Genomic DNA, 24,094 nt, shown 5'->3' with positions numbered 1-24,094 from the left:
GCGCCAAACAGAGCAAAAGTGAAAGAACAAAAGTGAAACGTCCTGATCATTTTCGTTATTTTCTGGACGGAGGACAAAGAAGCTTCCTCCGTAGTTGCCCCAAAGAGGGCGCCATTTACTTGCGTGCTGGAAAGGGGAAGTGTATTTCTTCAACGCATGCGCATTGTTTGTATAAGCGGCGATAAGAGATTGGGGCCGGTGCGCATGCGTTGAGCGATTTTTGCCCGCTATTTTGGTCCATGTGAGCCACCGTACAGAGAGCGACCTACCCCTGTTTGTGGGGATTTCTCCGCCATTGTCGTTACATTACATGTAATCACAAATACTTAGATTACAAAAACGGATTACAATACTTTTATTTCGAGATAGACGCGGACATGGATCTGGATGAAACAAGTGGCGAGTGCAAGTCGGCGATGCAGAGTTGGCGATATCGCCACCATTTTACGTACAAGGCAGACCAGGGCAAGAATATCATCGTGCAGTGTAACCTGTGTCTGCCGAGGGTCAACCTGCTGTCCACCTCCAAGACTTCCACGTCCAACCTGAAGAAGCATTTAGATGTAAGTCAGATGAACTTTTGATGTTCACTGATGTCTGTGAACAGGATCATTTAGATTGAGCAACTTCACTGAAGAGTCACGAACTACACATCTGATGTCTAGAAGTGCAACAATATAGTTGTGATTTAGCGCCCTCAAATTTTGTTATTTGTCTTAAGAGTATTCATTTTTCATGTGGACGCGTTGGGCTGCTCTCCATCCGTCATTGAGGAAAGACAAAAATATGTCAAAAATGGGAGGGAGAGACTGTAAATTTCGGAAATTACGGTGACAATTAATAGAAAAGTTAGTTGTAATCTCACATTTCACCTTAGATGTTTAACTACAGTGCTGAAAGATGGCTAATATAATTCTATATTCAGTGTTCTCCTTTCTCAGACAGATGGTGAACTGAAGCACTGAAGTATAAACCACAAAAATGTTTAATGTTCTACATTTTTGTTGTTACATTTCTACGTCCATTTTTCGACAACTTCAGCAAGATAAAGACCTTGATGATGATGCTCTGAGTTTTTTTACTTTCCAAAAACCTGTTGTCCGTAAAGGACAAGATCAGAAATAATCCTATTTATGTCCATCGCATAATGTTGTGTTTGATGGTAGCACTTGAGATATGTGTGTCCTGCTGTTTCTGATTTCAGCAAACACATTTAGGCTGCGATGCCAGGCCAGATGTTCAAAGGTGATGATTGTCCTGACCATGCAGTAGGAAGACAACTTGTTGACAGTGGCAGAATCATTTTATTTAGAATTATTAATATGTAATTCATATAAGAATAATATGCCTCAATTTATTTTTGCAATGTATGTTATGGATCAGGATGAAACAAGTGGCGAGTGCAGAGTTGGCAATATCACCACCATTTTATGCACAAGGCAGACCAGGGGAAGGATGTCATCATGCAGTATAACCTAAACATCTGATGTTTTGAAGTGGAACAATATAGTTGTGATTTTTCTGAGTTTTTGTCCGTAAAGGACAAGATCAGAAATAATCCTATTTATTACATGATGTTGTGTTTTTGATGAACATCCTGCTGTTTTTGATTTCAGCGAACACATTTAGGCTGCGATGCCAGGCCGGATGTTAAAAGGGGTCGGAAGAGGGCGGAACACAACGGCGAGGAGAGTCGACACTGGCAGCTGAAGAAAGTAAAAGCCGAGATCCTCTCCAAGTACATGAGTCAGTCGAGGATGGACGAGCTCATCTTCAACTTCATCATGGAGGATTGCCTGTCCTTTCATGTTCTGGAGCAGCCTGGTTTCCAGAAGCTGATCGCTGGGCTGACCGAAGGTCTGAAAACGATGGACAGAGTGGCCTTGTTCGCAAAGATGGACCAGGCCTTCACTGGGATGCGGGAGGAGCTCTTGAGCAAGCTGAGTCAGATCCAGTACGCGTGCACCACCGCAGACATCTGGACCTTCAATAACCGCAGTTTCTTTGCGATGACCTGCCACTGGATTGACCCGAATTCTCTGGAGAGGAAATCGGCTGCTTTGAGTTTTTCACGTCTGCGAGGAACCGTCTCCTTCGACACGGTTGTGCAGAAGATGCACGAGGTCCACGTGGCCTACGGCATCGAGGGTAAAGTCCAGACTACAGTCACGGACAACGCCAGCCCGTTCATGAGCGTGTTCCGGGAGTACATGATGGACTCGCAGGAGAGTGACGATGACATCGGCGTCTTCGAGAATGTCGCCTCACTTCTGGATGGAGACCCGGAGCAGGACATGATGTTGTTTGTCCCTACAGTGCGGCGATGTGCGTCACACCACCTGGAGCTGATAGTGAGTGAGGACTTCTGGCAGGCAGTGTCCCAGGGCCCCACGTGTCAGCTGCATTACAGCGCCATGTGCAAGGTTTACTCCATCTGGAGCAAATGCCACCGCGTCCAGGTGGGTCTGCCTGCAGCCGAGGCCATCGCCAAGATGCCTCTGGTGGTCCCAAGCATCACCCACTGGAATGTGGAGTACTGTGCTCTGCAGAAGCTGGTAGGACTCAGCGAGCTGGACTTCACGGAGCTGTGCACACGCCTGGAGACACCGCAGCTGCTGCCTGAGGAGCTCGCCTTCCTCAAGGAGTATGTGTCCGTCTTTCACCCGCTGGCTTTTGCTCTGGAGCTGTTCCAGGCGGAGCAGAAATGCTTCCTGGGTCTGGTCATCCCGACGGTTCTGAGCCTGAAGAACAAGCTGAACGAGCAGAAGGACTCGGCGACCTTCCTCGCCGATGTCATAAACGCCGTCGTTGCGGCCATCGATGTGCGTTTTAAAGACTTGTTCGCCAGCACGGAAGCCAAGTTCGCCACCGCGACAACGCCGCAGTTCCGCCTGTGGTGGATGCCGGCGTCAGAACGGGAGGAGATGTGCTCACTGCTGGCCACCGAGGCGTCACTGGTGGAGCCGTGTGCCGCCGCCGCCACTGCCAACGCCAGCCGAAGTGGCCCAACCATCAAGTCTGAGGATGACTTCTTCAGCTACGGATCCGCCAAACCTGCAATGGACGCGGAGCAATGGGGCGTGACGGAGGAGATCCAGAAGTACATCGAGGGGACGGGCAAGGCTTTGGAGAGCCTGCAAGACTTCCCCCGAGTCAAGCAGCTCTTCCTCAAATACAACACTCCACTGCCGTCCACCGCGCCAGTCCAGGGGCTCTTCAGCCAGAAGAGCAACATCGTCACATCTCAGAGGATCTTTCTGACCGAGGACTACTTTGAGCGGCTTCAGCTGTTGAGATACAACAGCAGCTTCTGCCGTTTTTCTTCTAATTAAACTCAACCTTTTTTTAAGATCTTGTATAATAGTTATGGAAATGGATTATGCATTTTCCTCTTTATTTCACTCGGAAATGAAATACAGTTTGTCTGTTTTCAGTGAGACTCGATTTGAGTCCACCAGACGCCTGACTTCCTTTGACCTGCAGGTCCTGAGCAAAGTCTTTTGTATTTCCCAACTCTGACAGTACTCGATCTGCTGGTATCTGGTGCGCGGCCGCTTGCGTCAACAGAATCGGATCCTGGGAGCATTAGCCCCTCTGAGCCCAGATGTCAGTGAGGAGCCTGCGGAGCTGTCAGAGCACCCCCTTCTGGGACCCGGCTGTCAGTGTGACACTTGTGCTGATGGAACCCCGACGGATGCGGAGGGATTTGTTCGTCCACGTTGGATGTGAGAACTGTTTTATTCCGTTCTAAAACTGCAGGTTTCCCAACATTTTGTCAATTTGAGCGACTGGAAACGTTTAGTGTCAGTCAACCATATTTGACCAATAAACCCTGTTGTGAACTGGAAACATATTGAAACTGCTCAACAAGGCACTGATACTCGATCTCTGATACTCGAAAACGATCTCCATTCATTATGTCATGATCAGTTGAAGTGAAGACCCATCTGTCCTCGCTGCACGCAAACAAAGCCTCTCACATACATGCATGTTCCTATTCCGGGGATATTGCATCCCCTACTGGACTATTTTAAGAATGCAACTCAAAACCAGACAGCCGTTGTTCCAAAATTGATATTTTAATAGTTTCAGAAAATCAAGGGTACAAAGTACAACTGCTCACACCTCAAGCTCACAGCACACATCGAGGGCAGGATTTTGTTAGGCACCAAGTGAGTGAAAGTTGTGTATGAATGTAAGTACCAGTGATTCCTTCTTTACGCCACCATCTTCTGCTGCTTCCTTTTAGTCAAACCTGTGAAAGACTATGATGGTTTGCACACCTAAAGAAGCATCACAAGATGGTCTTTTTTTTTTGTTTCCGAATGCCCTTTTTCCCAGTATGAGATCCCTCCGGTGCCTGGTCTAGGAGCGTCACTTCAGAAGCAGCTTGGCAGGCATGAAGTGGCCGAGGTTCTCACAGGACTTGATCCAGCGCTGGACATTGGCCGGCGCCGACAACCCGGATCCACTCTGCATCACGCAGCAGTAGCAGACCACATCAGCCAGGGAGAACTCCTGACCCACGAGCCAAGAGCTACGACCCAGCGCGGAGTTGAGGGAGCGCAGGACGGCAGCTCGCTCTTTAGCGCTGCCCTCTGCCAGCTGGAAGAAAGCAGTGTCCACCCAGCTGTCCACCAGGGTCGCCAGAGCCGGGTCACTGGGGTAAGGGGCCAGCAGCTTGAAAAGAAAACGGGCCACGTTGGCCTCACCCTCCACAGGGCACATGTTCTGCATGCTGAACTTCATCTGCAGCTTCGGGACTGAGGAGGATAAACAAATAAAAATAATGCCACTAAAAGTCCACGCAACTGAACTCACCGTCCTTCCATATGAGGGTGAAGCCCAGCTGGAACAGGTGACGCGCGTAGCTGTCCACGTGACGGGGGCCAAGGCAGGACAGGAGCTGTGGTGGCACGGTGCTAACAGAGGAGTGGACGTGGACAGTGGACAGCACTCGATATCGCTGACACAGCAGACTGTGAAGCACCAGCAGGGTCAGGGGGGGCTGTGCTGGGTTAGCGTTGATGACAATGTCACGGAGAGCACCGAGGTCCTGGTGACACAAAAGCACAAACTGTGAGCATCTGGATCCACACCCTCACTTCTCCCCGCGAGCACATTCCAACAAACCAGTCTGATCTGGTAACTGAATTCCATTTATAGAATTACAACAGTAGCCTTTCAAAGAATTGAAGCTAAACGTACCTTCCCCAGCAGAGAGTCCAGGTCAGCCGTGCCTTGGAGGCTTGCAGAGCTGGGGGACGTGAGGCTGCTGCTGACAGTCAGATCCAGGTCAGCATCTGGTGTGGTCACCGTCTTGGCGAGACCCTCAACCGCTGCTTTTAGTTCATAAAGCTTTCGCATGATCTCATCTTGCCGGGCCTCCAGGGCTTTGACTGCTGGATCCATTTCACCATTCTGTGGAGATAAACAGAAACAAACAGGTTATTAAAAATAATACGATGAAACTTCATAAGAGCAACCTAAAAATTCAGTGATTAAAAATTGTTCAGCACCTTGGTTACGTTCATCTTCATGCTCCAGAATATTCATACACAGAATACAATGGATGGATGTTGCCCTCCATGCACATGTTAATACACCAGAATATGGGTAAAGAAACTTGTATTTAAATGTAACTGACTTACAGTATCAATAAAAACTTACCCACAGATTATGTCTTCACTATGAATCTCAGCGAATTTAGGTGTTTCAGTATGTTTATGATGATGATGACTTGTTCGTCGGATTATGGTGAAAAACGAAACTAACCTCAGATCATGTCAACGAGGCACATAAAACTGTAATGATAATTTAAAAAAAACTCACGATCCTCGACAGGTTATTCAGGACAACAATATCTTTTGCGACGCCACGTTGTCTCATAAGTGCAATCTAAATGATGTGGAAAGCCATTTAGTGAAATGTTGCATCAGCCAAACGTCGCACAGTGTGCAGTCCGGGTAACGTCTGGTCATATGTATCGCTAAACACAGCCAACACGAGCGACTTAAAAAGGGAACGAGATGAAGTTTACCTGCAGCGCTGGCTGAGACGCGCTTCCTGGCTGCGTGTGGATATTGGGTAACTTGTACATGCAGGTGGGCAAGTCAATCGTGACGTCGCCACCACAGATCGGCTTTACCTTGTACATGGACATGTTGACGGACAGTCTGTTTAATTTCTGAGCGAAAACGGCGAGAAACAAAAAGGTCTGATGATGTGTGCCGTTGACAGGCAGCAGCAGCGGCGAGCACACCGGAAAAGAGCGATGACGTCAGCTTCTTCGCGTCATAATCCAATGGTGGTTGTGATAGGATTTCGCCTCCTGTCGTGCGGGAGTGTGTAATACAAGCACATTTCTCCGATTTAACGCCCTTAAATTCCTGTAAATAGACCTTAACCATGTCTTGTTAAAATAGGATGATAATTCGTAGAATCATAAAATCAATAATTTACATTGCTTTTGACTGTGCGAAATAAATACGAACATACAGCTGGGTTTAAATTCAGTAGCTATGAAGTTAGACACAATAAATTCACCTTTAATCTTGACACATTGTGAAAGAAGTTTCGTTGAAATTACAAATATTCAAAAAGAAAAATCATTTTTAGAACTCACTAGAGGGCGACATTATCTCGTGTCTCGTCATTGTGACTTAGTGTCAAATGTCGAATTTAGATATACTGTATATCTTCAAACCAGACAGAAATGTGGAGCTCAATCGATGCGTTTAGAGATTAAGCACACACACTAATATATATATATGTTTACAAGTTTTTATATCACCTTATCAAAACTGAAGCTCTTTTAATGTCTTCAGAACGAATTTGAATTTTATCAGAATTTCCAGTCCATTCAGAGTAGTGGAAACCCTGGCCACTGTGTAGCGAAAAACATCCCTGAACAAAAGCAAACCGATGCTTTTGTTTGCTTTTGTTTGCTTTTGTTCAGGGATTCCTCCATGTTTGTCGTTGTTGTTATCATCCTAACTGCGACCAGGAACTCCTGCGCTTACAAAGGTTCCGTGTTGTCTGGAGAGAAAACTGTTAAATTAAATTAAATTAAAATTAAATGATTAAATGTGATTAAAATATTTAACGCGTTAATTGTGATTAATTAATTCGTTAAAGTCTCACCACTAATAAATACATTATATGAAGGCCACAATCAGAGATACATGTCCAAAACAAAACAAAAAGCCCATAAATTCTAGGTATAATCTAATTTATTTTTTCCACATCCAGACCAGACCAGACGTTCTGGGTCTCGGGCCAGAACCTGGACTTGAAACTGAGAAGGTCGGAGCGCTGAAACCCGACAATCGACAGTTGTGGTTTAAATCATGCAGGAACATGGACATGGAGTGGGACATGCAGGTTGAGTTGAGCACAGACGTCGGACGTGATGGCCGTGTAAACCTCACCGGGTCACTGACATATAATCAGTGTTGAGCTGATGCGCAGCAATGAATACTTCGGTGAGAGTTTTGTCATCTTGTCTTAAATACAGAGATTAAATTCCCATTGCTTCCTCAAGTGACGCTGAAATGACTTTTGTGACTGGTTTATAGACATATCTTTGCAGTCATACAGACAACAAAAAGAAGTCCACCTGGTCCGCTCAGAACAGAAATCGTTGTCGTATATGAGAACAAAATAATAGCACGCAAACATATGTCAAACTGAATGGCTTGTCTATTAGAACATTGTTATTGTTAAATGCATGAATACATTTTGCTATTCTTTTTATTAAGCTTTGTGTTTTAATTTTTTTTTTAATGCACTTCAATTTTAGCCTGAATATTAATAAGAATTTATCTTTAAATATATAAAATAAATAAAATCTGTGTCAGATATTAAACCAGATAATGCATATGTTATAATCACAGCTGATATTTTGTATGTGTTAATTAAAAATGCAATTAATACATTTTATTTATGTATTTAATTATTTTATTTATTTTTTTACTCTGTCAAAAGATAATTGATGGACGATTACTGCAAATAATTATGTAGAAATAAATATAAATAAATATTAAAGCCAAATATGTGGAGTAAAAATTATTATAAGGAAAACATTGCCTTATATAGATTTTTTATATTCATGTCAAATATTATATATATATATATATATATATATATATATATATATATATATATATATATAAAGATGCCCTTATCAGTTTGTATAAAAATGTGACAATTCACTGTATTTATGGGTGAATTTCACAATATATTAACCAAAAAAATGATCGGGGACTGAAAAAACATCATTTAATGAGAAAGGGAAATGAAATTGTGCACGATCATTATTATGACTGAAGATTTTAAAAACAATATACTTTTAAAGCTTATTTTACGGCTGTTTTTTACACCTAGAAATGCTGAATCAAGGGTATTTGCCTTGTTTTATTTGAGAGATAAAACATCACCAAGAGGTTTCTAACCCATCCTCCAGTGTCATTTGGAATTCTGCAAAGTACCAGGTCCAAGATGGACATTACCTTAACAGCCACTCAGAAGGGCAGGAGTCGGGCGTGGCCGCCGCTGCAACACAGCCTGCTTCATGTCACCATATAAATCCCCGCCAATTAGCCGCTAGCTAAACAAAAGGAGCAAGCCAGTGTAAAAATAGATTCTTAGAAATTTCCTTCCTCTATTGAGCGGCTCGCGCGGCGAAGGGCCACTGATCCGAGCCCATCACTCATTCATGAGGGGAAGCTACACGCACACATCAGAAGAAGCTCAGGATGGAGCTTGTTGGTGAGCAGAGGAGGCGCTGTCATCCTCTGCATTATGAATAGAGCTCCTGCGCAGAGCCCATTCACTCCTCCCAACACGCCAGTTAAATCTTTCACGATGTTCGGAAGATCAGGTGGCATCATGTCAGAGGCTTCCAGGCTGGAATCCACTCCAAATATGATCAGTGTTTGCCAAAGCATTTGCTCCCTCCAGCGCTGTTATCAGTGGAAGACGGGATGCACATTAAAGTTTCACATAGATCTAATCAGTAAGGTGAGCCGGACACTTCTGGCTTGATATGACAATGAAGGGAGCTCATCCATTATTGACGCTTCAGGTAGACAATAGGAGCTTTACATCTGAGGACATCCCAAATTCTGGCTCTATGAACGCAGGAAAACAACAATTATCTATCAATGGTCGAGGTAATAGTTTGGGATTTCGAGGTCTCTTCCACTCGCTGACCCCCCCAAAAAACTTGCTGATGAAATGGTCTTGAAGCTTTCGACAAAAAGGTCTGTATCCATCGGTTGGAATGGTCATCTGGGAGGCCTCCTGGGTTTCCCTCCTGCCTCCTCCGTGTTGGGCCTCTCTGAGGCAGAGGTTGAGTCTCTCATGGAGGACTCAGCTTCTCAAGAGCTCAAAACTGAGGATTTACATACGATGTTCTCCACTCCCAATCACAAGTTCATTGTAAGTAGAAGAACCATTGTCTTAAAGTATAAAATAATAATAATAAATAATAAAAAAATACATGTAATACGAGAAAAATTGACAATTGTTTTTCACTATGATCATTTAATAATACAATAATGATAATTAATCTCCTGCTGTTTTGCATTGGCTTTATATTTGAACATTTGGTTTATTTTTAGCCTCAAGATTTGTTTATATAATTCATAAAATATGGGGGACAAAATCATATAGCAGTCAATTCTGTTCATAAAAGAATCAATAGGGCGAGCTATATAATTTAAATGAACAAATTAAAAATAAACATTGGCGACTAAAAAAACACAATTTAATAAAAAAGGGAAATTAAAGAAAAAAAAAGAAATTGTGCCCCACTCCAAATCACAAGTTCATAAGTAGAAGAACTATTGTCTTAATGTATATAATAATAATTATAATAATAGGAAAAAATATGAGTTAATATATTTATTTTTATTTTAAGCATATATAAATTGTAAGAAAAAATATATATACACATAATCTGAGATTTTTTCGACTATGATCAAATAATAATAATAAAGTAATAATATTTGATATCCAGCTCATTTGCATTTGCTTTTTATTTGAACATATATACATATACATATATTATTTTTAGCCTCAAGATTTACTTATATAAATCAGTTATATGGGGGACAAAATCATATAGTAGTCAATTGTGTATATAAAGTAAATAAAAAGACAGGCTCAGTTTGATGTAAGAGGGCCGGATGAATGCAGGCAGAGGGCCACATGAGGCCCACGAGCCACACGATGGCAGATGAGGCAGGATGGAGGTAAAAATGTAAGTGCAAAGGCTCCACTCTGCAGCTGAGCCGGGCAGTGTTGAAGCATCTAAACCCACATCTGTATGTGCAGTGCGTGGAGAGCAGGTGCTCCATCCCATAACCAGTATTGAGAGATGACATCGCATCTCTGTCTGACCTTTTTTTGAAGGAGATGTTTGTGGGCATAACCAGGAAGGTTCAGGGAGTTCAGCAGTATTTTGCCTGCTCCGATGTTCTGGCCAGAACAGAATGGAAAGTCAAGGACGCACGACTGCAGCACATCCAGTAGCTGGACCCGTGAGCTCACATTTCCTCCCTGTTTCCTCCCACTCCTGACCTGCTGGGGTCACAGCATCATGGTGTGCACCCCTGCCCAGCTCCTGTTTCCAGGAGGCTTCCCCAGCTCTGCAGCTTCCCCTCGCCGCCCTCAGCGCATCCCTCCAATCAATAAAGTTTGGACTTTAAATGCTGTTTTAAAACTCCCTCCGCCACACCCTGAGTCGGAGGGTGCAATCTCCTGCTGATCTCAGTGTTTGCCGTGTCACTCCAAAGTTGCAGGTGTGAGCCGTAATGATCATCTTCCCCCTGTAATAACTAACTGCATATGCAGCAGGGCTCAATGACGACGCAACTGTTGCATGGCATTGATCCTCTAAAAGCAGGGTTGAGGAAAAATGCAAATAAATTTCAATCTCTATCCGTGCTGTAAAATGATAAGACAAAATTCTGAGCTGGCATTTTCGATGGTGACCTCAAATGGATTTGCATTCAGTCCTGTTCCTTCTCATATTTGATTTTTGCAAATGGATTTGGCTTGCGTGAGGTGGTGTGTGTGTGTGTGTGCTGCAGCGAGGTTCACCCGGGTTTATTTACAAAGCTGAGGTTGGTGGTCACTTGATCCATTCAGGTGGTCATGAAGGTCACCTCCATCAGGCTCACGCCATGATCGCTGATGCCATTTCGTTCAAAGATGCTGCAGAGCATGCAATGAATACACTCACTAACACCTACAGAGACAATCGACGCCCATGAAACACAAAGAAAAGTTGGGTTTTATTATTTTATTTTTTCAGTAATTTGGTAAATTGTACATTTATTTTAAGGCATGATGATAAGTTGAAAAAAAAACATGAAAGGAAATTGTGGTTTGCTGTGAATCGGCGTGTGTTTCTGCAAAATAAAATATCTTAGAATATCTACTCTGACTGGTGCTTAAACTAACATAGCCCTTGAAGCAGTGGAGGCGGAAGAAAGTCCAGGTCGAGCCGCTTAGGAGTGGACCATGGCCTGGAACTCTGTTGGAGAAACAAGATGTCAGCGTTGGATAGCAATAGAGTTTAACTGCATCTCAAGAGTCTTCTCACCATCTGCTCCGATCCGACCATCGCTGTCATCATCAGCAGCATTCATGAAGCACTTGGTCTCCTTGTCTGTCAGAACCCGAGCGCTGGGTGAGAACCTCTGCAGGAAGAACCTACGGAGCCCAGGTGTTAGACATCATAGTGGAATATGAAGCACAAATTCAAGCGCTCACTTCAGCTCTTCTTCCTCAATGTATCCGCTTCCGTCATTGTCCAGGATTCCAAATACTTTCTTCACATCCTGGGCGCTCTTCTTGGAGAGTCCAGACAGCTGGAAGAACTTCTTAGGGCAGAAGGAGTCTGGTGCTGCAGGTCAAAAAACAATCCAGTCGTCTCAAAACAAACATCTCGTGTTGATCTATGGAGTTATTAAAAAGAATCTCAAGCTTTAGAAAATCATCTGAGAAGTGCAGATGGAAGACGATACCTTGGCAGTCCTTGATAGCACTGTCGATGGCATCAGCAGAGAGAATAGATGAGAGAGACATGATGTTTCTGCAGGAGAAACCAGAAGGAATTAAAACAAATGACGCGCAAAAAAAGGAGAAAAAAAGCGTCCAGCTGAAGTTCTAAGTCAAACGTCATTTAAAGCGACAGAAACACGCCAAAGGAAGCGCTGAGAACTCACCGTGATCCTTGGCTTGTTCACCGTGATCCGGAGGAGAGGTAAGGCTGAGTGGTGCCTGCTGTCCGACACTCTGGACTTATATAGGTCCGAGCGCGGTGACAATGGAGCTCGCTTGAGTTACCTGTCTGTGGATCAGGTTCTCACAGCCCGCCCCTGATCACATTTCTCCGCTAACTAATTAACCTTTACTATTTATAACGCCCAGAGCGCGGACATCTGTACAGCACATGTAAACATCACATTTCTGTAATGTCCCCGATCGCCACTCCTCCTTCTAATCTTAAAAGGATTGTGTGAAATTACTGCAATCTCTCTCCCCTGGATGCTGCTGCCCCTCCCATCTCTGTGTCAGTTTACAGCCAAGATCCCTTTTGAGGACTTTTATTGGAAAGAAGAAGTCAGAAAGTATAGCTTTTTTATGTGATATTATAGCTTCTGCTGCAAGAAGCCTCTGTTATGTGTGTCAAACTTAAGACACGGGGGCCAAATCTGGCCTGCAGAGTCAATGACGGGGCCCATGAGATCATATCTATCTATCTATCTATCTATCTATCTATCTATCTATCTATCTATCTATCTATCTATCTATCTATCTATCTATCTATCTATCTATCTATCTATCTATCTATCTATCTATCTATCTATCTATCTATCTGTCTGTCTGTCTGTCCGTCTATCTATCTATCTATCTATCTATCTATCTATCTATCTATCTATCTATCTATCTATCTATCACTGTCTGTCCATCTATCTATCTATCTGTCCATCTATCTATATATCTGTCTATCTATCTGTCTATCTCTGTCTATCTATCTATCTATCTCTGTCTATCTATCTATCGATCTATCTCTGTCTGTCTATCTATCTATCTATCGATCTATCTATCTATCTATCTATCTATCTATCTATCTATCTTGAAAGCGTCCGTGGTTCTGGGGGAGAGGACCTCGAAGTGAAGGAGTTTTTCTCTGGGTCTTGCTCATGAGTGAGGGAAGGATGTAGAGTCAAATTGACACTGCTTCAGTGTGTCCTGCTGAAGAAAGAGCTGCACTAAAACGCAGTGAACTCAGTCTTTTAACAGTGAGAGCATCCCACTAGTTTCTCCCAGCCCTATGCCATTGAAATTCTTGAGTTATAAAGGGCCTCTCACATCTGTGATCCCTTCCATACCTGTCAATCCACATTTCACACTTGAAATATGGTTGCAGCTGCAACGTTGTGAGTCCTGGCAAATAGCGTTGTCAAGTGTGCTGATGAAGAAGGATGAGGTCACCCTTTTGTCATGATGATGATTGTGCATAATGTAGTCTTAGTTGCGTCCCAGAACTATCATTGAACTTTCTGACGTTTGTCCTCGCTTGTGTCTCGTGACCTCCACCGTGCTGGAGGGACTTCAGTGGCCTTCAGCAACTCATTAAACATTGTTCTCTGCTGTTATTTGTCAAGGTCAGCTTAAGGTGCATGCAGGCGAGGATGTGCACGGCAGCGGTGCAAAACCCTGCCTGCCACAGGGGTGTATTTCCCGTAGGTGATTCCCAAAATATATACTGTAACCCAACACGCAGGGATCTCCTTGAATATTGCCCAGGGGATCTGGGCTGCGCACTGCTGGCAGCTTCAAGTGACAGCTGGGAGATGCAGGTAAAGGTGCGCTGAGTGCGCTCATCTTAAGCCTGATGTGAAGGCAGTGAATTGACTAATAAATAAAATAGGGTGTTTGCCTTGCTCCTTCCATGTGAGGTTACAGCCAATGATAAAACCATAACTTCTCTCAATCCGAGCCAACATGATTCCAGCTTGCATGTCAGGGATTTCATCAACGGTGCATCCGGCGCTCCTTCATTATTTAAAAAAGCCCTTCGCTGGTTTCTCTTTGTGAAACTCTCAGAACCTAACCTCGGGGGCACCTTGTTAATGGGGCCCCTCAACAAGTGACATTTGACAGTTTTCTGCGGAGTTGGAGTGGCTCCTGGGAAACTCTATCATCTCCCCCCTCGGGCCGTGTGTGAAAAAGAGCCCGCCGACACCGGATCGAGCCGCGTGGTGCGACTTTACCTGTCGCTGCTGCATGATGTCATCATGTCATGCTGATACCTGGCAGACTATACAGTTACTGGCTGTATATCATTTATTCATTTACATTTGCTAATGCTCTGTGTGAAGGGTTGAATGTGCTCTCTCCTCAGGCCCTTAAGCCTGACAGCTGCTCTTAAATAAATCAACCATGACGTAAAACCACTGACGGATGTCATGTTTTTTTATCGATGTTATCGCTTAACTTAAACCTGAATTGTCACTTGACGTTGCCTAGGTAATGAATACATCAATGAACCTTTCAAAAAAATAAATATGTTGCCCCTGCAGCGGTAATGACGCCATCTAGCGTTCAACAAACGTAGCTGCATCACCTGCCGACGTGAATTAGTATGTTTGTGTGCGCTTATATAAGTGTAAATATGGGCGGGTATTTGCGCACGTGTGTACGTGCAAGAGTGTTAAATGGCAAGACTATTTTTTCTTCGGCTGTGAATAGTCCTCTAAATTATATATATATATATATATATATATATATATATATATATATATATATATATATATATATATATATATATATATATATGATGTGAATTCTAATGTTCCCAATTGCTGTTTTATATCGGCTTTATATTGGATTTTCATTGATCACAGACATCCAATAAGACCGTAGCAAAAGGATATTTATTCTCCTTTACTGTTTGTTCCTGGAAAGTGCATCATAGATTTTACAGACAGCAAAATTCGTATTTAAGACATGAACACAACCGAGCAACATTCACAATCATCATTTTTTTGGACAGTGTGTTGTATAGAGGAGGAAAGGTCTCTTCAGTATAAAAATTATTTATATTCAGATGAAAAGGGGGAGGCGGGCATTGTTGTTCCATCAGGTGTTGGTCAGAGGAGCTCTTTATGCCTTAACCATGGCGGCGAACTCTGCGATGGAAATACACTCAGTGTTAAGTTCAGTGACTTGAGAAAACGTCCGGTAATGTCTCACCGTCGATGCCAATCTTGCCATCACCGTCGGTGTCGCCGGCTTTGAGGAAGATCTTTGTCTCTTCGTCAGTCAGGGCGCGTGCTCCAGCCTTGAAGTTCTGCAGGAACAGCCTGCGGGCGTTAAATTCAAAGGTCAATTTCAATAATTCAGTCTTTCATGCTTTAAGGAAGGGTGTCCAAGCCTGCGCTCACTTCAGCTCATCCTCCTCAATGAACCCACTCTTGTCCTGATCGATGATCCCGAAGGCTTTCTTCACATCGTCCGCGGACTTCTTGGACAGGCCACAGGCTGCGAAGAACTTGCCGTGGTTGAAGGTGCCATTGTCTGACATCAAAGTAGGATGTTAATAGCTGGGTCACATGACTATATACTGGCAAGTCCTCATCTCACCTTTGCACGCATCCAGGGCTGCAGCAACATCAGCATCGTTGAGTACGTCTGCGAGGGCCATTTTGATCTGCAGAATAAATCAAAAGTTTGTCTGTTAAAGTATAAGTTTAGCTTCATCTATTTCTATTTGACGTTGTGTAACTGCTAAGAGCGATAAGTGAAGTAGAGACATGTGTGTCTTTAAAATTCTCCCTCTATCTTTTGAATAACTGTCTTCAAGTCCAAACAACAGCACTCAGTCCGAGTCCGCTTGCACTCACCTTTGTCGGGGTCTTTGTCTTGCAGGGTACAGATGCTACAGACACAAGGAGAGTCGACTGCAGTGATTCTGCTGGTGCCACAAGTAACCTTTTATAGTTCCACTCCATCGAAATCTGAGGCATGAGATAATTGACACCGCCGACATGGGGGTGGCCAGAATTCGTCCCATAGCCAGAGAGGGGTCTATTTTGAGTTTCACAAATGAAGACGCTTAAAAGGTGCGTTTGAAGAAGTCTTCGGTGTCCCCCGACTCTAAGAATAGGCCTGCAAGGAGGACGGCGGGTTGGATGTGCTGTGAGAGCTGACCATTTTGAAGAAGGTGGGCACTGGAGCAAGTGTTCCGAAGTGAAACTGCCTTTAAATAAAAGTATTAGATATGTTGTACATTTCATTCAGTTGTTTGGTGCTTTGAATGGGAACAGCTTAAGACTCTCCTTTCACACGGAAAAGTCCTGAAATTGTCTTTTTTTAGACTCTAAATCTTCAAGGTCAGAGGTCTGCTTCAGGACCACCCTTGTTATTCGGGTTACCGTGTGCTCTATATAAGCACCGAGGCTATTGGGTGACAGCGAAGTAAAATAAGGATGAATTCAGGGTCAGCGTCGGTGCTCAGCTGTTCCATTTCAGAGAGCGGAGTTTGACCGACAGGTGGCGGCACTGTCCCGCTCCCATTATTTATTGATCATGTAATACTGAGTGGAAGTTATCTTTCCATCCTTCACATCTAGCTGTGTGATAGATAGGAAGACTTTGGAGAGTAGCTGTCAGATGGGCGTCAATCGTTGCTGCTAACTACTACTGCTACTGTGAATAGCCCTCCTGTTGTCACAGTGCATCATCTCATTGACGACACAGCAGTTGGTCGAGGGGGAAAACTTGGATCAGACATCCCACTTACGCTCTGTGTGGTATCTATTGCAAAACCTCGTGTATCTGGGGAGTATGCAGGCAAAGCCCTAGGGTGATTCCCTGCGAGTGTGCCAGCCCTTGGCCGAAGCCCCTCTGAATCCCCCTCCTCATTAACCAATTATTAAACCCACTGCTGGGCAGGTCAGTTCAAACCATCTGTCAGCATTCGAGCAGGCTGGCAGGGCACGACCCATTGTGTTGACATAGCCGCAGCTATGTGAAAACAGTGGGTGTAGAGTGACCATAAAAACATTGGAGTGCACAATGACTGACCTGGAGCAGATGTGATTACACCAAAAGAGTATTTTATTCCTGGTTTTTCACTCTTCCTCAAAAGTGCATGGTGGTGTAGTACATTTTGCACAAGTTTCAGAACATTTAACACATTTGAATACCGTTAGCAGTAAAAAAGATGTGCGCCATGTTGAGAAATAGTCCGCAGGCAACTCATAAATAAGGTATAAAAAATATTCTTTCAGCTGATGGTTACTGAAAACTTGCAGGGAGTTTGCAGTTCCACAAAAGATGAGCTTGGTCAGTTGGGAATTTATGCCTTGACAAGGGCAGCAAACTCTGTGAGACAGAAAGGAAGGCGTTTTTTTAAAGATGTTTTGTTTAGATTTTGAGTTGCTGCTTACCGTCAACTCCAATCTTGCCATCACCATCGCTGTCACCAGCGGCCAGGAAAGCCTTGGTCTCCTTGTCGGTGAGTGCTCTGGCACTGGCAGAGAAGTTCTGCAGGAAAAGCCTGGAAATTGGAAAACATGATCAGAGCAAGCAATAAATCGGAGAGCGGTATTAATGTCAGTAGCTGGCTGGGAAGACTAATATTAGATCTCCAACACATTTGGAGCAGTAAGTGTTGAGTGTCGGTGTCGTCTTACTTCAGCTCCTCCTCCTCAATGAAGCCACTGTTGTCCTGGTCAATGATTGCGAAGGCCTTCTTCACATCATCGGCGGACTTGCTGGCCAGACCGCATGCCTTGAAGAACTTCTTGTAGTCAAAGGAATCGGCAGCTGCAAAGGGAATTGTGACACCAGAGTGTTAGTGCTTGTCATCGCTGCAGCTCCTTGTTAACATCAAGTCGATGTGAGGAGTTTTAAGGCTTGTGTTGAAAGCTGTGCGCTTGCTTTAGAAACTGCTTTTGTGCTTCCATGTCAATGTTCTATAGTTAAAATGCTGATCTTGGCTGGGACTCACCTGCGCAGCCGTCCAGGGCAGCTTTCACCTCAGCTTCGTTGAGTCCAGCGAAGGCCATTTTTTATTCTGAAAGAAAGGAACACATATGAAACCAGAGTGAAAAACCACTTCACATCAGTTAAAATAGAGGAAAATAATGCTTGAACTAAGCAGCTAGTTAAGAGGTTCAGAACCTCAGCTTGTTGCATTTTAGCATCGCTGCAAAATGTTAGATTTTGAAGCCAACCAGAACATTTCGCTGTATGACAAATATCGACTTGAAACCCGAAAGATAAACCGGAACACAGCCTTTGAATTTATCAAATTAAACAGTAGCGGAAAAAATACAATTGTTATCACAGAGTCAGCGCGGAAGTAAACAAGAAATAGTGACGTCATCGCCGCTTATTTTTTTTATGCGTCCGGAAAGAATTCTCCTCCGCAGATGCTGATGCTGTTTCATCCCGATTGAATCCTCCCGAGATCCGGTGTTTCTCTACAGTCTGCGTCCGTCTTCCCTCTCTCTTCCTACGGCCATAGTCCAGTGGAAACTCCTGCGCTTGGCTCCCAGTGAAGACCCCCAAGAGTCCACTCACCTTTGCACTGCGTTGAGGCGAGTGAAAACCAAGGAGGACTTGAGTGAATGCCACTAGCCGCTTTCCCTCGCTCTTATATATCCTTGAGCAACACCATTTACAGCGCTTTGAGTCCCGGTATCAGGTACCCAAGATGCATGGGTTTCGAAAAAATGTGTCTACTAGTCCTAAGCTATTTTTAGGCGAACAAATGAGGATGCTACCATGTGCGCAGAGGCCTATAGCTCGAGTCGCGGGGAAACCCGATCATCCTCGACTCGACGTGTTGCACCCAGAAGATTTACAGCCAACTTTTAAAATGCTGATTTTGTCGTCGCGCGGTTTACCCTCGAGATGTGCCGCATTAAAGGCACCGTGCACGTGTCTGAGCGTGTGAGTTTAAAACTAAAAGGCATGTATTATTTAATAAAATTGCGATAATAAATCACTTAAAATCGATTAACTAAAACTCAAATACTTATATACTCAAATACAAATATAAATTAAGTAACCATTCCATGTATAATAACAGTGAAGGTCCTCAGGAATATATCTATTTTAATCAAAATGCAGAAAATGTCATTCAAAAATCTTAATACTTGAAGTTCAAAATGTCTCCTTGGTTCCATTCCACACATTTTTATGCAAATTGTCTGGTGGCTGGGAAAGTCTCATTTATGATGAGCAGTGTGTTTATTAATTTTTTCTCAGGCTTCCTTGTAACACGATGGTTGAATTTATAAATAGACTTTCTGTGCAGAAATGATTTGGCTGCTTTTGCCTTTGATCCAGCCTGCTCCCTCTCAACCAAAAGTCTGGTGGAAGTAACTTATTACAAGACAGCTAGTCTGATTTAATCTTCAAGTGTCCTGTGTGAGTAAATCACCTTTTCACTTATACAAAATGACAGTCTGGAATCATGCCTGGGTGTCGGGTGTTTTCCAGTCTCCTTGTCAGCCATTTGCCATGATAAATCTTGTTTTATGACGAGCATTTTGAAATGTGTGTCACTGGATTTTTTGTATCAAACATTAATCAGCCATGTTTAAATTTACCTCTATGGTGATCTTCCGCAGGGGGGGTGTGTGGCTACAGGCGGCCAGGAATGCTAAGTCTGTCCAGCAGAAGGCAGTGCGAGTCCTAATAAGGGCAGTTTCACTGTAATATTGGTGAGACTTTGAGCAGTGTTTACTTCAGTTAAATCTTATGAACAAACAAATTGGGCCCTTCTTCATGCTTGTTTGGAATATTAAAGGCATCAGTGCACAAAATAACTGGCTGTGTTTAAAATAGTTAAGCAACTAAACAGTCACATATTAGGAATTCCATGCATAATTTCCATATAAAATGTAGTAACATTAAAATGATCTAAAGCTCTATTTAATAGTATAGAAGTTTTCTTTGTTCCCAAACAATACAGCAACAGTAGGATCGGATTGGATCGCTCTAAAATGGAAGCTAAAAATGAATGCCGATTCAGCGCTTGATAGAGAAGAAGTGAGAAGAGGTGTAGTGTTTTCTTCAGTCTGGTGACCAACTATGGTTAGTTTCTTCCACTTCCACAGCATCAGAGGTTGACACAGCCTCCGCCTGCATGTCTTGATCGTCCCCCCCAGTAACACCTGTTTTCTTCATGTCTTCTTTCAGCACATACATGACACTCATTGGTTGTCGTCCTCCTCTGCTGTCTCCCTCTCCACTTTGACGTTATGTACCATCAGCTGGGGTTTAAGGCAGCCGGCAGCATGGACACTGACTGGACTCATTCTTTTCGCCTGTAGTTGAATCCAGAATGTAAGTTGAAGTGAATCAGGAGGTTGGCTTCTACGATTTGGCCGACTAGTGGCTATGTAGCTGCTGAGGCTTGAAAATAATCAAGAAAGCAGTGACACATTTGAGATGGATTTATTGACACTTCACATTTACTCTCAATGTTCAACAGGTTAAACACATGGATGGGCAGCAGGGCGGTTGAGGTCCACTGAGGTTTCTTGTCTTTGCATAAAACAACCTGGAAAGTTGCACTATCGCTAAGACTGTATTCAGGACTTATTTCAGAAGATCACAAAACTCTGTAGAGAAAAAAAGAAAAATGCAGTGAGTCTGCCGTTAAACAGAACCAGGACACAATTGATTCCACTGCTGCTGTTGAGAGACAACTGTTTCAGCACTAACTGCTGGACAGCTCCATCAAACGACGGCTGCTCGGTCACGTCACTTTTATTCCACTGACTAACCTTCAACGCCGATCTTTCCATCCCCGTCTTTGTCTCCCGCAGCCATCAGAGTCTTAGTTTCAGCCACTGTCAGCTCCCTCGCTCCAGGAGAGAAGTTCTGGAGGAATAGTCTGATGAGTAGATGACATTTCGGTTGTTGATAATTATTGTTTCATTCATGCAGAAGAACATTGAGTCTTTGTTAGTTTTAAATGCAGTGATGAGCAAAAATGAGGCATGTAAATGAGCTAAAACCTGAAAATATTTGTTGAATCAATTACTGATATAATGTAAGAGAAAGCCTGGTACGAACCAGAAGAAGATCACACAGTGTTTGGAGCATTTTAGAGATCATTGCGCAGCCTAGAGACTAGATAATAAGCATCTATAAGCCAATAATAATCCCTCCTGGTGACCCTAGATCAGATATATGGAGATAAAAGATAAAGAGTCAAGGCACTGAAACAGTTGGATCAGTGACTAGAGATGAGTTCAGGAAATATGTTCTAGTATATGCCTAGTGACTTATTCTATACACAGAATACAAGATGGCCTCATGTTACCGAGGAAATAAACGACTAAAGTGACACTTGTCGTGCTTTACATACAGCAAACACACTCACTTTAGCTCCTCCTCCTCGATGTACCCACTCTTGTCCTGGTCTAGGACTGTAAACACACTGATCCTGTTGTCTTCAGGAGAGCCAGTCAGGCCCACTTCTGCGAAAAAAGCCTTGTAGTCAAACGTGCCAGGAGCTGCAACGAATGGGAGGAGAGGTGTGTGAATCCTCTGGATGAAGCACTGACATTTAATATTAAAACCCTGCAGCGCGCTCGTACAGGCAGTTGGCTGTGGGTTTGAATAAAATGTCATTCGTGACGATGTGATATTTGGATTGAAATGTAATTCACAACAAACTGTTGTGGTCAAGCATTTTCCTTCTGATGACCCCATTAATTATTAATAAATGTGATTTACTATAGAATCAAATCGTTTATAGATATGTATTACAATTGGTTAATATGTGCCTCGTGTCAGTCATAACAATCACATGAATTCCCCTTTGTTTTCTCACCTATTTTATTATTTATATTTTTTCATAATTTTGTGTGCACAAAATATATTTTAGAAAATTATATTTTAGATTTTTATTTATGCTTAGCAAAAATAAAAAATACAATTCATATTTTATTCAAGATACCATAACAAAAGCATACATATATTTAATGGAAGTAATTATCTAGATCAAGTTGAGATCAAAATATATTTTTCTATTGTGCATTTGCCCTATTATGTCTTCTATTTAATTTATATGTGTCAAGAATATAAAACTTCTTCCTCCATCCTACATTTTCGTTTCCTGCTTTAAAAAACTCTTGCTAACAATAACGTGAATGTGTTAACTGTTTTTCTGTTTGTTAGTTTTATATTTCTTCTCACTTTAAATGAAGTAAATCACCTTTTCATTTTAACCAATTCATATTTTTATTATTATTATTAATATTTCAATGCTACCTTTCTTAACCTTATTAAGTTAGGCGTTGCTTCAAATTGTTTTGTGGATAAAAATGATGTATTCATATCAACCCTGGTTGATGGTGTCATCTGAGATGCTATGTTCCTCCTGTGGCGTGACTTAAAGGCCTATTCTCATGATAAAGGTCATACAAGTGCTGACATTTGATTTTCTTCCAAGCTGCATCTGTCTTGTCATGCAAACATAATTGCTCACGATAAATAATTGAGCGCTCTGGGACATGAGGACTGCACAGCTTGTGTGATTTTGGCTTCTCCACGAAAGCTCAACATCAACACCCGGGTATCTAAGTGGTAACAGCTCTCCTGCTGCCTGGTTACACGCTACGCTAACTGTTCTCACTGTGAAAAACACCATCTTCAGGTATCCCCTCTGGGACTGCAGTGGGTCGTTGATCAGAGGCTTCGTAAAATTTGGTAAATAAATGGGGATAAACATGCATCTGGATGTGCCTGTGTGTCTGGTTGCGTGTGAGTGTGTGGGTTCTGTGTTGCTTGATTCACCTTGACAAGCCCGGACTGCAGCCTTGATGGCTTCATCGCTCAGCATCCCTGCAAATGCCATGGTTTTCAAGTGCCTTGAGGGTGAACAGACACAATAACATGCAAAGTGACTTGAAACTGACAAGTCTGACTCTGCAAAACTGCATCAATTTTGTCAAAATATTTAGGATTTAATCCCTGTCCGGGTGATGGATGAGCAGAACCATCAAAATCTGTGCTGATTTATTGTCATAGTAAAGCCCCATTCAAACTTCCAGTAAGTGCAAGAGGCTTTTCCCTGCACAAAGTTAGCATATATAAAGGATCATCTTCATTTAAATAGGCAGTAATAAAAAAAGATGTGTAAACAAACAGGCACTTACTGCTATTCGGGTCAAAGATGCTCCTCTTTTCCTCGCGTGGAGTGTATAAAGCCACTCTTCTGCAGGTTGGTGATGCACAGAGCAAAAAGCAACCTGACGTATCTGTCCTCAAACCAAGGGAGGTTCCCACCACACCACTGGTTGCCTCCTCCTCCTCCTTCATCAGTTAATCAGAGCAGATAATCCCCTCGCTTGTTGGACAACAAAACTTGCAGGGATCAAGACATATTGTTTAAATTAAACCACAATAAATTGAACCTGTGGAAAATATGAGGATTAAATCTGTGTTACATTCATATTTCTGGTCATGCCATCCATCTATTTTGATTATGTTTTGGTGCTTTGATTTTGTTGTTGTGATGTTGTGTCTAAAGAATGAAGTAATATTGAAGCTGCTCAGTTTAAAGATTATTGTTAACTGAGTATTTATGGCAGGGACTTACACTGTACTGCAGACCTCATTGATCCATGACTGAAGTCGGAATACAGATGACTTTTGAGTCACCATATGACACTGTGTCTTTCATGCGGAGACTCTACTCCATGTCTCCAGCTGGTGACAGAGCTGCTCACCCAGACTTAGGACGATAAATCTGCCCATTCACTTCTACTTTATCCTCATAGTTACGAGCACTAATTCAACATTTGCAAAACAATTACCACCATGGCCTTAAAGCAAGAGGTGCATTTCAAGTTTCTCATACTCAATGTAATTCAACATGTTCAGCCGCACCCCTTTTGAAAATCAGTGAATATTTCACACTTCACATTCATATGTTTTTCCTGAGCAGAATTATGAGCTATATTTAGATGACCGGCAATTAAAGACTGTGGTTGGCTGGAAGCGCTAAAGGTGGCGATATTCTCTGTTGTGATTGGCTGGAGGT

At 43.0% G+C, this 24,094-nt stretch overlaps 6 protein-coding genes across 6 annotated transcripts; 1 reads left to right on the top strand and 5 right to left on the bottom strand.

Annotated features, from left to right (window-relative positions):
* The first annotated feature begins 286 nt into the window (after positions 1-286).
* On the top strand, positions 287-3,720 carry zgc:161969 (uncharacterized protein LOC569044 homolog). The gene is made up of 2 exons (XM_053852429.1): positions 287-563; positions 1,617-3,720. The coding sequence occupies exons 1-2, from the start codon at positions 378-380 to the stop codon at positions 3,330-3,332; spliced, it is 1,902 nt and encodes a 633-aa protein (XP_053708404.1). The 5' UTR covers positions 287-377; the 3' UTR covers positions 3,333-3,720.
* Positions 3,721-4,062: 342 nt separating this feature from the next.
* Positions 4,063-6,254, bottom strand: aimp2 (aminoacyl tRNA synthetase complex interacting multifunctional protein 2). The gene is made up of 4 exons (XM_053852117.1): positions 6,041-6,254; positions 5,209-5,421; positions 4,822-5,056; positions 4,063-4,763 (listed from the first exon to the last, which is right to left on the bottom strand). The coding sequence occupies exons 1-4, from the start codon at positions 6,161-6,163 to the stop codon at positions 4,375-4,377; spliced, it is 960 nt and encodes a 319-aa protein (XP_053708092.1). The 5' UTR covers positions 6,164-6,254; the 3' UTR covers positions 4,063-4,374.
* A 5,101-nt stretch (positions 6,255-11,355) lies between these two features.
* pvalb8 (parvalbumin 8) lies at positions 11,356-12,290 on the bottom strand. The gene is made up of 5 exons (XM_053851526.1): positions 12,237-12,290; positions 12,036-12,103; positions 11,782-11,914; positions 11,612-11,721; positions 11,356-11,542 (listed from the first exon to the last, which is right to left on the bottom strand). Exons 2-5 carry the CDS (start codon positions 12,094-12,096, stop codon positions 11,517-11,519), a joined length of 330 nt encoding a protein of 109 aa, XP_053707501.1. The 5' UTR covers positions 12,097-12,103; positions 12,237-12,290; the 3' UTR covers positions 11,356-11,516.
* A 2,642-nt stretch (positions 12,291-14,932) lies between these two features.
* Positions 14,933-15,975, bottom strand: LOC128751566 (parvalbumin beta-like). The gene is made up of 5 exons (XM_053852675.1): positions 15,924-15,975; positions 15,664-15,730; positions 15,465-15,597; positions 15,274-15,383; positions 14,933-15,209 (listed from the first exon to the last, which is right to left on the bottom strand). Exons 2-5 carry the CDS (start codon positions 15,722-15,724, stop codon positions 15,184-15,186), a joined length of 330 nt encoding a protein of 109 aa, XP_053708650.1. The 5' UTR covers positions 15,725-15,730; positions 15,924-15,975; the 3' UTR covers positions 14,933-15,183.
* Positions 15,976-17,168: 1,193 nt separating this feature from the next.
* Positions 17,169-18,738, bottom strand: LOC128751567 (parvalbumin beta-like). Its single transcript, XM_053852677.1, has 5 exons — positions 18,610-18,738; positions 18,035-18,100; positions 17,718-17,850; positions 17,472-17,581; positions 17,169-17,406 (listed from the first exon to the last, which is right to left on the bottom strand). The coding sequence occupies exons 2-5, from the start codon at positions 18,090-18,092 to the stop codon at positions 17,381-17,383; spliced, it is 327 nt and encodes a 108-aa protein (XP_053708652.1). The 5' UTR covers positions 18,093-18,100; positions 18,610-18,738; the 3' UTR covers positions 17,169-17,380.
* A 1,739-nt stretch (positions 18,739-20,477) lies between these two features.
* On the bottom strand, positions 20,478-23,322 carry LOC128751565 (parvalbumin beta 2-like). The gene is made up of 5 exons (XM_053852674.1): positions 23,208-23,322; positions 22,846-22,919; positions 21,428-21,560; positions 20,826-20,935; positions 20,478-20,660 (listed from the first exon to the last, which is right to left on the bottom strand). The coding sequence occupies exons 2-5, from the start codon at positions 22,904-22,906 to the stop codon at positions 20,638-20,640; spliced, it is 327 nt and encodes a 108-aa protein (XP_053708649.1). The 5' UTR covers positions 22,907-22,919; positions 23,208-23,322; the 3' UTR covers positions 20,478-20,637.
* Between the last annotated feature and the right edge of the window lie 772 nt (positions 23,323-24,094).

The sequence above is a fragment of the Synchiropus splendidus genome, chromosome 19 (assembly GCF_027744825.2).
Source record: "Synchiropus splendidus isolate RoL2022-P1 chromosome 19, RoL_Sspl_1.0, whole genome shotgun sequence".
NCBI classification, from domain to species: Eukaryota; Metazoa; Chordata; class Actinopteri; order Syngnathiformes; family Callionymidae; genus Synchiropus; species Synchiropus splendidus.
Note: the sequence above shows the minus strand (reverse complement) of the source record. Positions and strands in the feature narration are given on the sequence as shown.